Here is a 16,056-nt window from a genome sequence, read left to right as displayed (position 1 = left end):
TTCTATAAAATACAGGTTCATTTAATCGGCATGAAGTATAAGCATGAAAAACAATTCTACACTTATTTCTGATGTGGAAGCTTAGTGTATGAGGCCAGTGCTTGGATGAGGCCAACAAGGATCCGTTAGTATCAGTATTGTACCACTTAAACTGGTTTGATCTTTGTTTGAGGAATGTGAGTGCCAGATAACTATTTGTACTCAAAAGCACCAAGATTCTTCTGATAAGTCTCTAAGACAAGTGTTTCTTTATGAGCACATGCATTTTTTGTGAAACAGACTTGATAATGTGAAGTGTCCTTTGATGTCCTATCCTAAAGGAGGATTGAGGCATGAGGCCTAGCATTGCACCGGAGGCACGTGTTCACTTCTACACAACATTCCGGAATCAGCCTAATAATGTTCAACCCACACACATTACAAATACACTAAATTATTCATTTAATTGGAATTCAAGTGAAACTCCAATTCCAAAACCGTAACATATTTCACATTGCACATATATGCATTGCTGCGTATGATTATAAATATTTCCTTTAATTCACAAGTTCACCCTTACATATAATTGGATATAGAAAAGGTATGCAGGTGTGCTGTTTGAGGGGAGGGCTCCAAGCTCGGAATTTGGCCTGAACCCATAGTGCCCCACCACTCCTGGTTGGGATAGGAAATATTTAAGAGTGAGGAGTTGAGGGTGGTGGGGGAATGCTGGAAAACTGTCGTGTGATAGGTCAGCTATATATATATATATATATATATATATATATATATATATATACAGTATATATACTTTCTCTCGTGCTAATTAAGTTGATTATCTGAACATGCTCCTTCCGAACTTTGTAAATAAAACATAATTAAAGGCTATAAATTATAACAAGATGGTTATCCAGTGAGATCTTAGGGGGGGAAAAACAGCCTAAATTTGGCTTTCAGTACATAACAAGGGGACATCATATTTACATATAAATGGTAATTAATTTACATACATTGGAATCCAAATCTCAAACCATATAGGTATAAACCGAGTTGGACCCCCTTTTGCCCTCAGAACTGCCTTTGTGGCATACGATTCAGCAAGGTGCTGGAACACAGATTTTGTTCCATATTGGCATGAAAGCATCACGCATTTGCTGCAGATTTGTCGGCTGCGCAACGATGAAGCAAGTCTCTCCTTCCACCATATCCCAAAGGTGCTCTATTGGATTGAGATCTGGTGACTGTGGAGTATACGTTGTGTAGATGTTCTGGTGCGACATCACAAGATCAACAAGGTGCTTGGAAGAAAGGCAAAAGAACTATCAAAATGGTCAGAAACTGGAGCTGAAAAAAAAAACTTATTTTGCCAACACGTTAATTATTTTTCAGCGCATAGGCCTTCATCAGGGATAAAAAGTATACTATACACTGTGGAGTATAGTGTACAGTGAAATTGTCATGTTCAAAAAACAAGTTTGAGATGATTTGAGCTTTGTGCGTGTTTATTTGAGTTACTGTTGCCTTTCTATTAGCTTGAACCCGTCTAGCCATTCTCCTGCGTGAAATATGCCTTGTTGATGCCAGAGGTCAGAGAACTGCAGCTCACTGGATATTTTCTTTTTTTGACCATTCTCTGTAAACCCTAGAGATGATTGTACGTGTTGTACCATGCCATGTTCAAAGTCACTTAAATCACCTTCATTCTCAAGATCAAAATCCACTGAATTAGCACATAATCAAAAAGCAAACATGACCACGGTAGAGAATCATGTTTTTTTTATTACTAGAAATAAAACAAAATTCACAATTATAATAAAAAATTTATTTGATTTATGATAAAAAAGCATGAACATACATAGTATGTTTGAAAGACTGGCTGTTACTCTTAAGAGAAACAATTATTTGATTGATAAGATGACATCATTCTCCGACGAGAATCTCTATCTGCTTCAGTAGTTTCCTTCAGTCGTTTCCATCACATTCTCCCTGACTGGTGACATCGGCTCTCCTTTCTTGGATGCACTTAACTTTGGATTGTCCCTTAAATAAACACATGCACAGACATTTAATTACATTCACATCAAAGCATGCAGCCACAGACAACTTAACGTGCTATATTCAGTCTGTTCCTATGTAAAGCTAAAGCTATCATGAAACTTTAAAATAAACCACATAAGTCTTAACTACTTTTCAAATGCCAAAAATTGAGAGACGCAGCAATCAGACATTTCTCCAGTTTCTCTTCAGCCCTTAAATTGACCATGTTTATTTCATATGTTGATTAGCCCCTCCCCCTTCAAGCCTACCTCAGGCCCTTAATATTCATCTCAAGTCTCAGCATTGCATAATGGGAATATATTTCCTTTCAGAGTGAAATAAACACCACCCTTCTCTAAACTACTACAATGACTCTCACTTTACCCAAACAATCAGTAACACCTCTGTTGTTCACATAGAACTAATGGGAGTCGTGCAGTAACCCAGTTGATGTCTCTTTGTGTTAACATGTTTATCCTGCTGCCTCTGCTGGCCGCAGCTGGTACTAACAGCCATGAATCAACAGTAAAAGATGAATTGGAAAGTGTGAGGGCTTGTCTTCAGCCATATTGAATCATTTAGTTACATAAACACATACTTACAAACAGGCTAACTTACTTCTTGAAGCTGAAGGCCCCCCAGAGGCCGCTGATGGTGGCCTGCAGGCCTGGACTGTTCTCATTGTTGACAGTATTTTTTTTCCCACTCTGTTTCTTCCTCAGACCGCTGGGCCTGGCGGGAGCGGAGGTCTCAATTTTACCACTTTTACCCTGCCCACTTGGACGTTTCCGGGACAACCCTGAGACCTAGAACAAAGGTGTAGGAAGTCAGACTGAGGGTGGAGGTGGGGAAAATTGCATCAATGTTTAATTTTTTTCCCCTCCACTCTACTGTATGCAAGGTGTCAGGAAATGGAAATGCAGACTGTGGTTTTGGGTCATGATTAGACGGACGTGCCTTTGTTCTGTTCAGAGCAGGCTTCAGCTTGTCTGTGGGAGAACTGCTTGCGCTGTTGGAGACATCTGAATCGCTATCCTTTTCCTTTAAAGAGAATAAAAAAGAAAAGAGATAATCAGATTTTTATCTGAGTGGTGTTTGCCTGTGGAAAACCTCTATGATGCTGGGGGTGTTGTGGGTGGTTGCAAAGGCGTTGCTGATAAACTATCATCACGCTATATAAACTATATTATTTACACGCTATGATATATAATTGATAAATGGCAGATAATAAAATTCTGTACTATTTTGTCTAAATATATTACAAATAATACACAAACTAAAAATCAATCATTTTAATGATATGTGAACTCTAAGTGGATTTAGGCATCACATCATTATAATGTACAGAATAAAAATGAATATTCATTATGAGATGTGCTAAAGACACATTTAACAGTGTTATTAAATTAGTTTTTTGAAGATGAACTTTTTAAGTTAACATCTGACAGCAAAGGTAATCTAAAAAGTAAACGAGCAAATGCACAATTAAATATCCAATATCAACTTAAAGAGATTATAAATATATCATACATCCCTAATATTAGAGAATAGAATAAAAATAATAATAATACTTATTCACTATTGAACTTTTTATGATTTCTCTCATTTCTATGAAGTTTCCAGACCTGCACAATACTAATTAATACACATTTTAGCAAGCACATTAAAGGGATAGTTCACCCAAAATGAAAAATCTGCAATCATTTACATTTGCGATATTTCTTATGTGGAATATAAAAGACATTTCAAAGAATGCTGGAAACCAAACAGCTTTAGTTACCGTTGACTTCCATTGTATGGGAAAAACAAACAAACAAAAAAAGACATTTCTCAAAATATCCTTCACGTGCCACAGAAGAAAGTCATACACGTTTGAAATGACATAAGGATGAATAAATGATAACAGAATTTACATTTGTGGGTGAAATATATCTTTCAAATATATAATTCCAAATATGAATGAATAATAAAAAATAAAAAAACAAGGACATTTACTCACCTTATCAGACTTGTCCTCTGTGACTAGGGAGTCCTCCACACCAGCAGAGATGCTGCTAGACTGAGAGAAATACGCACTGTCCTGAGACGGAGGAGACCCAGGAGATTTCTCTGCATTCTCTGTGCCCTCTACAGGAGAGGACGAGAGAGAAAGCCCAGATCCTGCACAGGAGAAGCTGCCCTTCTTTCTGTGGAACTGCTGCAGGGTGGACAACCCTGAAGGTGTGGAGGATGACCGGTGTCTGTCTGTGGTGACGGTGGGTGGATGTGAAGCAGATTTACTGAGTTCTCTGGTGCTTCCTGACCAGCTAAAGGCTCCAAGACCCAAACTAGCAGGCCTGGCAGAGTGAGAGGGAGATGCAGGTGGGCTGGACAACTCATCTTTGGCATGATCTCTCTCTGAGTCAGGGTCCTGACACAATGCTGGTGTGTCTTCTCCAGATTGTGAGGCACACATCTCTAGAGACTCCACAGACTGAGGTGAATCTTGTTTTGGCGAGTCTTCCTGTGCCTCTGTCTTATTGGATTCACCATGACAGAAGAACCTGATGGAGATGTCAATCATTTCATTATTGTCAGCAGAGGTTAAACTGGGATTTTGGAGGTGAAGGAACAACCAACAGGTTTCCCAATACATGTAGTACTACATATTTAATGCCGTTGTGCCACGTGACAGTCAGGCCCAATTTAACCCTTGATTGTGTGTGTAATGAGAAAATTAAGGTCTAGCAGTAGTTATTTGTGATAGCAACAGTATACATTCCTTTGGTAAGTTTCCCATCATGCTCTTGTACCTGCTGCGCGTGCCCTGCTCTCCAGTGCCCTCTTCTGATCGGTTCCTCCACTGCAACAATGTTGCAAAACGATTTCGAGGGCGAGATTCTCCAGCAGTGCTGTCACACCCCTTCTCCTTAGAGACACTTGTATGGGTGGCCAGAGGCTCAGTAGTGGGCGGAATTTCAGGACAGCGTCTCTTTACACCTGCTGAGTACTGCCCTAACAGGTCGTCCACAGATAGACTTGTGTCTTTCCGAAGGAAAAAAAAAGGACAGTTTTACATATAAACATGTCCCGTCTGGTGTCTTATTAAATTAATCAGTCCCATCCGTAAGACTCATATTCATGGCACTGAGGTCTGCTTACCTTCATGAGGTCTTTTAACCTGTGATGCTCTTTGGGGCAATTTTAGACTCTGCACGCTGATGATCCTCTCTTTGCCCCTGGTGGGAGGGGGTCTTTTGGGGGAGGAAGGACTCTGTGTCTGGGAGCCACCTGGTTCATAGTTCTTGCTCCAAATACTCATCTGCAATGAGCCACTTTTGTCACATCTGTCATTCCAAGTACTACTGCGAGCAGCTTTAGAGGGCTGGAAAGGAGGAGAAGTAAACCCCAGGTATTATGCTACAGTGTTGTTATTGTTAACAAAAACTAAATTGTTTGAAAAGTGAAATCAGAAATAAAATAAAAAAACTACGAAAATTAAAAATGTTACATAACTGAAATAAGTTAAAGTACTAAAACTGCTAAAACTACAACAATAAAAGCTAGGTAACACTTTATTTTACAGCATCTTTGTTACACGTACTTACTGTACTAGAAATAAGTACAGTAAGTACATACATACATACATACATATATATGCTATTATAGGACTTAATATTTTGAATTAGCTTTTGGTTACACTTTATTTTGTGTATACTATTATATTTATTTCTTTGTTACAGCGTAATTCACATTGTTATTTTAGCTTAATATATATTTATAAAGCTAAAATAACACTGTTTCACTGTGAAATGAACCAAAAGTTCAAGCAAAAACACATTTAAGGGACCACGTTACCCGAGTGTGAGGTGCGTCAGGGTTGAAGTCATCTATCCTTTGCATTGTGTTAATGTCTAGATTCCCAAGAGCCATTTCCAGCCCACTCTCATCTCCTACATTACTGTATTTACTTGGTTAAGTTAGAAACAGAGCTTTGTAACACAAACAAAAACATTTACAAAAGTTTAGAAACAGCTCCAGCATCTGTAATGCAAAAGCAATTAAGTGAAAATGTAATGTTTTTTTTTCAATTTATGACGGCATAAAAGATACGTTCCTGCATAGCTGAGAGAAGCAGGGTCAATGTGATCCGGGTAAGGGTTCAAAGGAACCACCTTCCTCTTCAAGGGGTCAAAGACCAGTTGATACAGAAATGTGTTGTCGGCTTTTGTGAAACCCTCAATGTACTTGTTTGGCACAGAGATGTCCATCTTCAGGTACTGGCCCATCTTTTTTATCACCTGCATAACAGATTTAGTTGGTTTAGTTACATTGAATCGTGCTCAAATGCTCACAATTCTGCATTTGTTCCCATAATTAAAAGGATGTTCAGGTTCTCCACTAAAATTTGTTTTAAAAGCTGGGAAAATAATTAAGTGCATTTGTGTGTGATAGGGATGCACTTATCATGATTTTTTTATTGCCGATTTCGATTTTTTTACAAGCAGATTGGCAGATTCCAATGTCGGTTGCCATTTTTTTTCATTAAGCAAATTTATTTGTTGTTTTGCACTTTAACATGCCAAACTGAACTTAAACAAAAAAAATCTCTTTAAAAAAAATATCTAATCCCAACAAAGATGCTGCACACATGTAGCATGAGCAATTGTTTTTGATTTACATTAGATTGTATAATTTCAAGATTTAAAGCAAAAACAGAATGGTCTGACTTTCGATTTGTGAAATTATGCTACATAAGACACACCTGCATAAAACAAAAACAAACAGTGAGCTTGGTGTGGTACAGTATTTGCTCTACTGGCGCATCTGTGTTCTTTCTTTGTGTCCGTATTCAACGTGTTCTGTCTCTGGCCAGTGTTAACATCCTGTTTACAGACTTAATAATATTTCCACACAAATTACATTTTGGGAAATGATTGCAATGCAGTTTGTGCTCAAGTCCGGAATAGAGATCGGCCAAAATAAAATAAAACACGATTCCGATTTATTATGCCTGACCAGTCATAGTCTGAATATGAAATAAGCTTCAAACTATAAGGTGGTTAATTGAGCATAAACTAAAGATGTCCTGAGCCGATCTTAAAGATTGGTATTGGGGCCGATTAAACTTTTTTTTTTTTACTGAATGATATCAGCTATCCCAAGCCTGATCCTTTATTTTACATCAGCTGTCATGCCGGTGTAATGCAGTAGGTGGCGGTATGCACTTTCAAGTGGGTTTGCCAACCAGCGACCGCCATTACAAGGAAAAGAAGCTCAAATGTGCCTGTGATGCACAAGAACCAATGAGGTCTGTTCTAGCGTGTCATAAACAAACATTCAAGCTTCCGTGTTTAGTGTACTCGATGCACACTTTTGTAAGAAATACAATTTATATCAGTAGTCCCATATGCAACAGTCTGTTTACAATATCTACCATTGTAACGTTTACATATCCCAATGTCTTTATACAGTGTGTGGATACTCCCCTGAGAAACTTTCTGCACAGCACTATATACACTGGATTAATTTTAATAACTTTAAATGTACTTGAAGTGTGCACCAAGCACTAAGAAAATACAAGTATCAGATTGGGCCTCGGTATCGGCAGACACTCAATATTCAATGACTTGGATCAGAGGCACAAAAAACCTGATGGGACATCCCAAGCATGAACGCAGAGTGTCACTTTGAAATCTTGCCAGAGCAAGAGGGACGTGATAAAACATACCGTTTCAGTAATATGATCAGTAGAGCAGAAATATATGTGCACATATGTAACTATTTGTTGTGGCAGCATATAAATGTTTCTAACCTATTTTTTTTCTCTCACCTTCAGAATATCTGGGTTATTTGCCATCCTGAGAAGCTTGCATGCCTTTCCGAGACCGATGCCGTACAAAGACGGCAGATAGTCGCAGCCAGAGAGGATGCACATGTAACGGAACTTCTCCTCTGTGAAGATGTTGCCAAGCGACTTGCAACGGCCCAGGTGACACTGGTCAATCTCCAATCCATTACCCTGTTTATCCATCTTTAAAATCACCTGCAGACAATGCAAATAAACAAATAAAACACTGAAAACTAAATTAAGTCACTGTCCCAAATGTCCTCCAGCATGTCAGTCAGCATCCCCCAGTGATTCAAAGGTTTATAATTCAAGTTAATTTTTCTAAACCATACCAAATCTTTTTGTTGTTGTTTTTTGTTTGTTTTAAGCATAACTAAACAAGTCTCCTTAAATATTTTTAGATGCTTAAAGTATGGTAACCCTTTAAAATAAGGTTTCAATAGTACACATGTACTATCATTTTATAATCTTAGCTTGTGTTCATTTCATAAATCAAAAGCTGTATTTGTTCAAATTAATGGATCTGAGCTCACACAAACTAACAATAAACACATTTATTTTTTAATAACTAAAGCTCAACAAATACAATAAATCAAACAAAGATAAATACATACAGTAACAAATGATTTAATATTATTATAAATTAATTTTATTTAATGCACTAATCAAAATTAAATAATAGGACCTTATTGTAAAGTGTTACCAAAAGTATATATTATATTTACACATATACACACAGTACCGTTTAAATGTTTGGGGTCGTTAATTTTTTAAAATGTTTTTGAAAGAAGTCTCAGGAATGCAATAATACAGCAAAATTGTAAAATACAGTACAACAGCAATATTGTGAAATATTATTACAATTTAAATAACTGTCTTCTATTTTAATATGTTTTAAAATGGAATTTATTCCTGTGATGGCAAAGCAGAATTTACAGTAGCCACTTACTCCAGTCTTCAGTGTCACATGTTATTATCTTAAGGCTGAAATACACTACACAACTTTTATGGCTCGTTTCCACCGAGCGGGACAGTACAGTACGATATAGGACGGTAAACCCTGATCCGGCTTGCGTTTCCACCGCCAACAGTACCCTTTTTTTTGTACTCAGTTGTTTTGTCTATGTTGTTACCATCAATATATGAATCACTGTTTACATTTAATGTAATCATTAATAATCAATCATTCGCAACTATTGACATTCAGGCTAATTTTCCACTTATCCAGGACAAGTGTCAATTTCAAGCCCTGGATAATGAAAGAAAAATTAATTAATCAAGATTTACCTCAGAATGTGGTCTGCTAACGATCATTTACCTCAGAATGTGGTCTGCTAACGATCATGGTTGGTTTAGCTCTGATGCGATTGTCGCCTGTCTCCATTTCTTCTCAAACTTTGTGACTTCGTGCCTTTGATTTCTATTGGCTAGTCAGTGTATGTGACTGTACTGTAATGTACTGTATTCAGTAGTAATGCGTCATACACATTATGCGTTCTAAAATCGGCTCAAAATATCAAACATGTTTTGATATCCGCCGACTGCATGGAATCAGTCTGAAGCTAAAAAAAAATCAAGAGTCTGAGCCGATCATACACTACACTATTTTCTATTAATTCTGTAAACTCCAACTGTCCAAAATTTGCAGACTTTAGGCAACTAATGTCGACTTGTTCAGACAGCAAATCGGGTCAAAGATCTGAGCAAAAGTCGTGTAGTGTATTCCAGCCTTTAGACAAATTGATCATGTTGTAAGGATGTTTAGATGCTTTAAAAATACTCTAATTAAAGGGATAGTTCACTTTGAAATTAATTTTTGATATGTTTTAGCTTACCTCAAGGGCATCCAAGATGTACGTGTCTTTGTTTCCGCAGTAGTTTCAATTTTGATATTTTTAGGTCAAACCGTTCTTGTCTGTCAGTCATATAATGCAGGTCGATGGTCACTGTCTCAAAACACAAGCACAGAGTCCAAATTAAAACAATTCCCCATCGTCCAAATGAAACAATTCCCCATCATAAGTACACATTGATGGCCTAAGACACGAAACGAGCGGTTTGTGTGAGAAAACGAACAGTATTTATATCGCTGTTATCTCTTGAAAACAGCACACGTCCAAATGATCTGACGGCGCGGGCGGGTATAGATATATACATAGATGTTGCCTTGGCTACGGTTTCGTTCCAATGAACTGCAGTAGCGAAGGCGACATCTAGTGTATACATCTATACCCGCATAGATATATACACTAGATGTCGCTTGGCTACGGTTTCGTTCCAATGAACTGCAGTAGCCAAGGCGACATCTATGTATATATCTATACCTGCCCGCGCCGTCAGATCATTTTGACGTGTGCTGTTTTCAAGAGATAACAACGATATAAATACTGTTCGTTTTCTCACACAAACCGCTCGTTTCGTGTCTTAGGCCATCAATGTGTACTTATGATGGGGAATTGTTTCATTTGGACGATGGGGAATTGTTTTAATTTGGACTCTGTGCTTGTGTTTTGAGACAGTGACCATCGACCTGCATTATATGACTGACAGACAAGAACGGTTTGACCTAAAAATATCAAAATTGAAACTACTGCGGAAACAAAGACACCTACATCTTGGATGCCCTTAAGGTAAGCTAAAACATATCAAAAATTAATTTCAAAGTGAACTATCCCTTTAAGACAAATTAGTTTTTGCTATTCAGACTTGCATGACACCAGCCAGTGGTCACAAGTCATTGCAAGTGTATTCTTTATCCTCAATCAAGAGCCTCTGCACTGATACCTTTTTGCAGCCAAAGGCCAGCAGATCTGAGTCCTCTGTGATCACTGCCTGAGCGATATCAGATTTGTTCAGGAAAGCTAACTGGGCGTCTGCTTCATATGGAGCAACAACACAGTCCACCCCACGAGTCCTGGCGGCCTGAAAAACAGCAAAAAGATGCAAATGAAAAGATGCCAACAAACAGAACAAGAGAGGAAAATCTTCATTGATCAGTTTCTAACATTGTGTTATTAATTACAACATTCACTATTAAAAAATTACTTCAATAAATATGTTATTTGACTGATTCCAAAACAAATATTGTTAAAAAATATCAGGTGCAATGGTCTCACCTTAATGACATCATGTGCCATGGATGGGGTGATATTAACACTGCGGGTAAAACATTCTCTGGCTTCTGATAGCTTACCCTCCCGCAGCAGCTGTTTGCCTTTCTGCAGATTTGCCTGTCGACGCCTGTTAGTAAAATATATATGAAGTAATCTTAATTGTCAACTAACTTAATTAACTTTTCTCTCTGTATTTTGCTGAGTTCTTACTCGCGCCGGGACTTCTCCACATCCTGTTTGGAGGGCAAGTTGCGTCCGTCAAACACCAAGATGGGCTTCACACCAAAAGAAAGCAGCATGTCCACAAACTTCATACAGTAGGATACATACCTGATGGACACACACAGAATGTTAAAATGAAAAATGCACATTTTAACCTGCAAAATTATGTTAGGCATCACCGAACAACTTAATTACTTATATTGCATGCAAATAATTGAAACAACGCACTGATCTGTAGGTTCCCCTTTAGCAAGTTTCTCTGCACATGAAAAAGCTCCTTTATGCAGCCAGCAGTATGTGTCCACAGCCACTGTCTGTCCCCGATACTTCTTCACACTTATGGGCTCCGAAGCGTCTTTGATGAACTGCAACAGGCCTTGAATTCCCATGTTGTCTGTCTGGAAGGACAGGTGTCTGAAGATGTTGGTTTATCAGAGCCCAGTCTGAGCCACTCTATCAGATGAAGAAGAAAAAAAATAAAAAAATAATAATAATTCTCATTGATGTAACGTTATACAGTAAAACATAAACATCCTTAAAAGTCAACAGAAAACATTCCCCAACCTCCCAACTGCGACGACGTTTGAAAAATGAGAACCATTTACATACAAAACCGTTTAATACATTTAATATGTTTAACAGTTAATTCATCTGTCCGAAAGAAACTAACCGCCAAATCCCTCCAAAACAAAACACACTAAAAATTCTCGCGAAACTAAACCGATTAAACTCCACGAGGAAGAATCAGGGCGCTGTAGCTAACACCTTAATCATTTATAAATTAAACCATTGAAATTTTAGTTTTTAATGTATAATAAACACTTACCGAAAGCTTTTACTCGCGCTTTAGTGTCTGACTGTCGTTCCTGCAGAGCTTCGACTTTAGCGGCAAAACGTGACATCACTGCACAGGAGCCCTATTGGTCAGCCTGGCACAGACAGCCAATCACAGACCAGAAATGTGGAAGAGGCGGGACAAGGAATTTCACAACATCGGAACTCTCGAAAATTGTCGCGTAAATGTATTTATATATTTTATTTGGCAATATTATCAATAGGTCGTTAAAATCATATTCCATTAAAATGATTGCAAAATAAGTCAGCTTGGAATTTGATGAAAAAATTGTAAAATTGTTTTTGAAAAAAGTTTATTTTATAATATACTTATATATTATGTGTAAATATTATTATATATTAAAGTATCTGACTGACGTTACAGGGGTTCGACTTTAGCGGAAAAAACGTGACCACTGCACAGGGGCCCTATTTTTATTACTTATACTTTCGCATCGCCAATTTGCCATTACAATCTCACAACTTTATAAGTTAAGTCCATTTAAGTAATACAGAAAGATGTGACACGGTCAGGCAGGCATATGTCTCAAGGTGAACTGAGTGTCATATGTAATTCTAATTTTGCAAAAGGGTCACGTGGTGGTGCTGTCCGTCTCTGTGCTTTATATGTTTGTTGTTGGTGTCGGTGCTCATTTCTGGCGCTGGGTGGAGCGCGTGACTCCCCGTTCCGCTCTGCTCCAGGATTTGACGTGTCGCTTGTGTTTTTTCGGAACTTCCTGCTTCCTCCATGACTGTTTTGAGCCAGCAGTAGTCCGAGAGCTGATCGGTAGGAATCGTTAAACGTGGCAATGGTGTGAAGGTGCGCGATCGGCGGCGGTGTGTGATTGTGAGTAAAGCTCGTGCTGTAATCGCTGTCAGCCATGCAGTTCTCTCCCACCAACGGAGATTTTACCTTCGTCTCCTCGACGGACGCTGAAGGTACAGTAGTTAAAGGCCCCAAAGCATCCATACATCTCTGCTCTGATATGTAAATCGGATTCATGTTGAAATGATGTTGGTTGTATTTGTGTGTTGTGTGTATGATGTACACATACATTAATGCAAATATCCCCCAGTATGTGTATGGTCAAGCTTCTTAATGCATCATGACATGGGTGTTGTTTTGTTGTTCTCAATACGGATGCAATAGTCAGCTTTTTTAACCTAAAACAAACTCTTATCCACCAGAACTCAGCGGGACCATCGATGCACCAGATATCACACTAAATATGGGCCCTGAGGCCAGCAGGGACACCTATGCCACCACTTTCCTGAGGCAGAGGGGTTATGGATGGTTGCTGGAAGTGGAGGAAGAAGATTCAGAGGACACTAAACCACTCCTGTGAGTTTTTAGGACTCGATTTCTGATGTTTGCTTGATCTCACAATTGCTTTTAGAGTTGATGGTTGAATTTGTTGGTTTTCTCTGTTTGTGCAGGGAAGAGTTGGACATTGACTTAAAGGACATCTACTATAAGATCAGGTGTGTGTTGATGCCCATGCCATCACTGGGTTTTAACAGACAGGTGGTGAGGGACAATCCTGACTTCTGGGGCCCGCTGGCTGTCGTCCTGCTGTTCTCCATGATCTCCATCTATGGACAGTTCAGGGTGAGTCAAGGGTGTAGATTTAGTTTCAAAAAGTATTTTATTTTTTTGCAAAATTTTTGGTTTTGTAGTAGCTTATAACGCATACATGCTAAGATGATTACTGCAATTAATCATTCCTTTTTTTTGCATGGATTTGCATTCCATTTAACAGAATTTTCTACTTCAAAGTGCCATGGGACGTCTAACTTCACTTTACATTTTGTTCTATTGAAAGTGCTTATTTCCTATACTTTTAACATAAATTGTTTTCATCTCATCGGGCTTTTAATGAAATATACAGTCTTTTTGGATTTCAGAAAGCCAGGTTTTTCCTAATATCAATCATCATTAGAACAGAACTTCGTTTACTCAGAGAAAACAAGCATGGTCTATAATTCATGAATGTCTTGACTTTAAGCTCTTGATACTACTTTGTGCTTATATATATATATATATATATATATATATATATATATATATATATATATATATATATATATATATATATATATAATATTGGGGGGTTAACCCTGGTCCCACCCTGTAAACTTTGCCCCTTAGGTGGGACAGTCTTTGTATCTTGACCATGGGTGTGATATGTATGTGTATTCATTATGCTTGTGTACATTCTGCCATCATAAAGCAGTATCTTTTAATTATTTCCATATTACTCTAAATATGTGATTAATTTATTGAATGCGTTTATTGATTGAAAGCCCTAGAAATGATTGATAATTAAGTATTAAGTCTTAAGAAAATAAATATAGTAGTTTGCTATGCAAATAACTTTGTACTAAAGTAGTTTTCAAGAAGGTATGAAGATCAGAGTGTAATTGTTTTTCACTTCAATATTACTTTGTCACTTACATGATTTAATTAGTCAACAGAAGCAGAAATGCCCCAAATTTGGATTATCATTTTGTCATATACCCTGTTTTGACCAATCAGGTTGTTTCCTGGATTGTTACGATCTGGATATTTGGATCACTGACGATTTTCCTTCTTGCAAGAGTGCTGGGTGGAGAGGTATTTATATCTTGTAAAGCATCAGATAGCATATTATTTTTATGAATGGAAAGGGATATCCACTCATGGTTTTAAATGTTTTTTAATAGGTGTCTTATGGGCAAGTTCTTGGAGTTATTGGCTATTCTTTGCTCCCACTCATTGTAATAGCTCCACTTCTTTTGGTCATTGGGGGCTTTGAAGTCGTCTCTACACTCATAAAGGTGAGAATTAAATGTGTAACAGAATGAAAATAGTTTCTCTTAAATGTAAAAATATGGATGGATGATTTTTTTTTCCTTTTCTTTTCTAGCTTTTTGGAGTATTCTGGGCTGCATACAGTGCTGCCTCTTTACTCGTCGGTGATGAATTCAAAACGAAGAAACCCCTTCTCATATATCCCATCTTCCTTTTGTACATTTACTTCTTGTCTCTGTATACTGGAGTCTGAATTGACCACAGGATTTGATTGGCTCGTTGCTTGGACATTTACAAAGAGCACTGAGGAGAGGTGTGCAGAGATATTCCATGAAGACTGAGAAGGAGTTGGCCGTTTCTTTCTTTTTTATTTTATTTTACTCTGTTTATAATCCTATATGCTTTGGGGGATTGAGGTGTACAGACATTAGTATATTTAACTGCTTCCATTAATTTTGCACATAATAAAAAGCTGCATCTTTTACTGTGGAAGCCCTGTTTGCAGAGATCCCTCTGCCACTGAAATCTGGAGTCCTGGTTTTCCATATTTGCAAACCTCAAAAGGAAAATAAAAATGAGAACTTTATATTGTAAAAGACTATGTTAAGCATGATAGTCACATAACAGAATTTATGTGTCACCACACGTAATGGTGAAAACTTGGATTTTGTTGTTGTTGTAGGCTGTCCCAGTACATTCACATTCATCTTATCAGTTTTTATTTTTAATTTATGAACTCCACATGGGAAAAAGAGAGTATGCAGGCAATATAGATTGGATTAAATGTGTCTGCTAAGTATGGGTGCCTTGAATTGGTTGTTTTATATGGCTGTGGTGTATATTATTTATGTAAATGTAGCCAAAAAGGAAAGACTTGTAGAACACTCAATTAAAAGCAACTTTCTACCTGGTAATGTGTATACTGCAGACATATGTTACCATATTAGTTTAGCTGAAACAATTGAGTCTGGAAATCGTTATAAAATTCATACACCATGAATCAAATTAAAAATTATTGACACTGTAATTACACTCTTTGTCATGAATCTCTTTAATTTCTGGGAATAATGTTACTTAATCGCATGATTTATTGGTTGATTTAATATTCATTAAAATGCTTGGTTATTAGATGTAAGTAAGTGCTTCAACCAAAAGTGATTATGTATAGTGATTATTTCAAGGACACAAGAGTGTTGTCTTTATAATCTACTGTTAAAAAAACAAACAACATTGCAGCAGTTAGAGCTTTG

At 37.5% G+C, this 16,056-nt stretch overlaps 2 protein-coding genes across 2 annotated transcripts; one reads left to right on the top strand and one right to left on the bottom strand.

Moving 5' to 3' along the window:
* Positions 1-1,739: 1,739 nt before the first annotated feature.
* On the bottom strand, positions 1,740-12,128 carry exo1 (exonuclease 1). The gene is made up of 14 exons (XM_081348079.1): positions 12,008-12,128; positions 11,410-11,634; positions 11,170-11,289; positions 10,963-11,086; positions 10,631-10,768; positions 7,829-8,041; positions 6,109-6,296; positions 5,854-5,956; positions 5,158-5,380; positions 4,809-5,040; positions 4,016-4,559; positions 2,974-3,057; positions 2,635-2,822; positions 1,740-2,019 (listed from the first exon to the last, which is right to left on the bottom strand). Exons 2-14 carry the CDS (start codon positions 11,568-11,570, stop codon positions 1,929-1,931), a joined length of 2,409 nt encoding a protein of 802 aa, XP_081204205.1. The 5' UTR covers positions 11,571-11,634; positions 12,008-12,128; the 3' UTR covers positions 1,740-1,928.
* Positions 12,129-12,529: 401 nt separating this feature from the next.
* On the top strand, positions 12,530-15,935 carry yipf4 (Yip1 domain family, member 4). The gene is made up of 6 exons (XM_081394202.1): positions 12,530-12,954; positions 13,204-13,357; positions 13,453-13,624; positions 14,552-14,629; positions 14,719-14,832; positions 14,922-15,935. Exons 1-6 carry the CDS (start codon positions 12,897-12,899, stop codon positions 15,057-15,059), a joined length of 714 nt encoding a protein of 237 aa, XP_081250328.1. The 5' UTR covers positions 12,530-12,896; the 3' UTR covers positions 15,060-15,935.
* The last annotated feature ends 121 nt before the right edge of the window (positions 15,936-16,056 follow it).

The sequence above is a fragment of the Scardinius erythrophthalmus genome, assembly GCF_964197995.2.
Source record: "Scardinius erythrophthalmus genome assembly, chromosome: 19".
NCBI classification, from domain to species: Eukaryota; Metazoa; Chordata; class Actinopteri; order Cypriniformes; family Leuciscidae; genus Scardinius; species Scardinius erythrophthalmus.
This window is presented reverse-complemented; position numbering and strand designations above follow the sequence as displayed.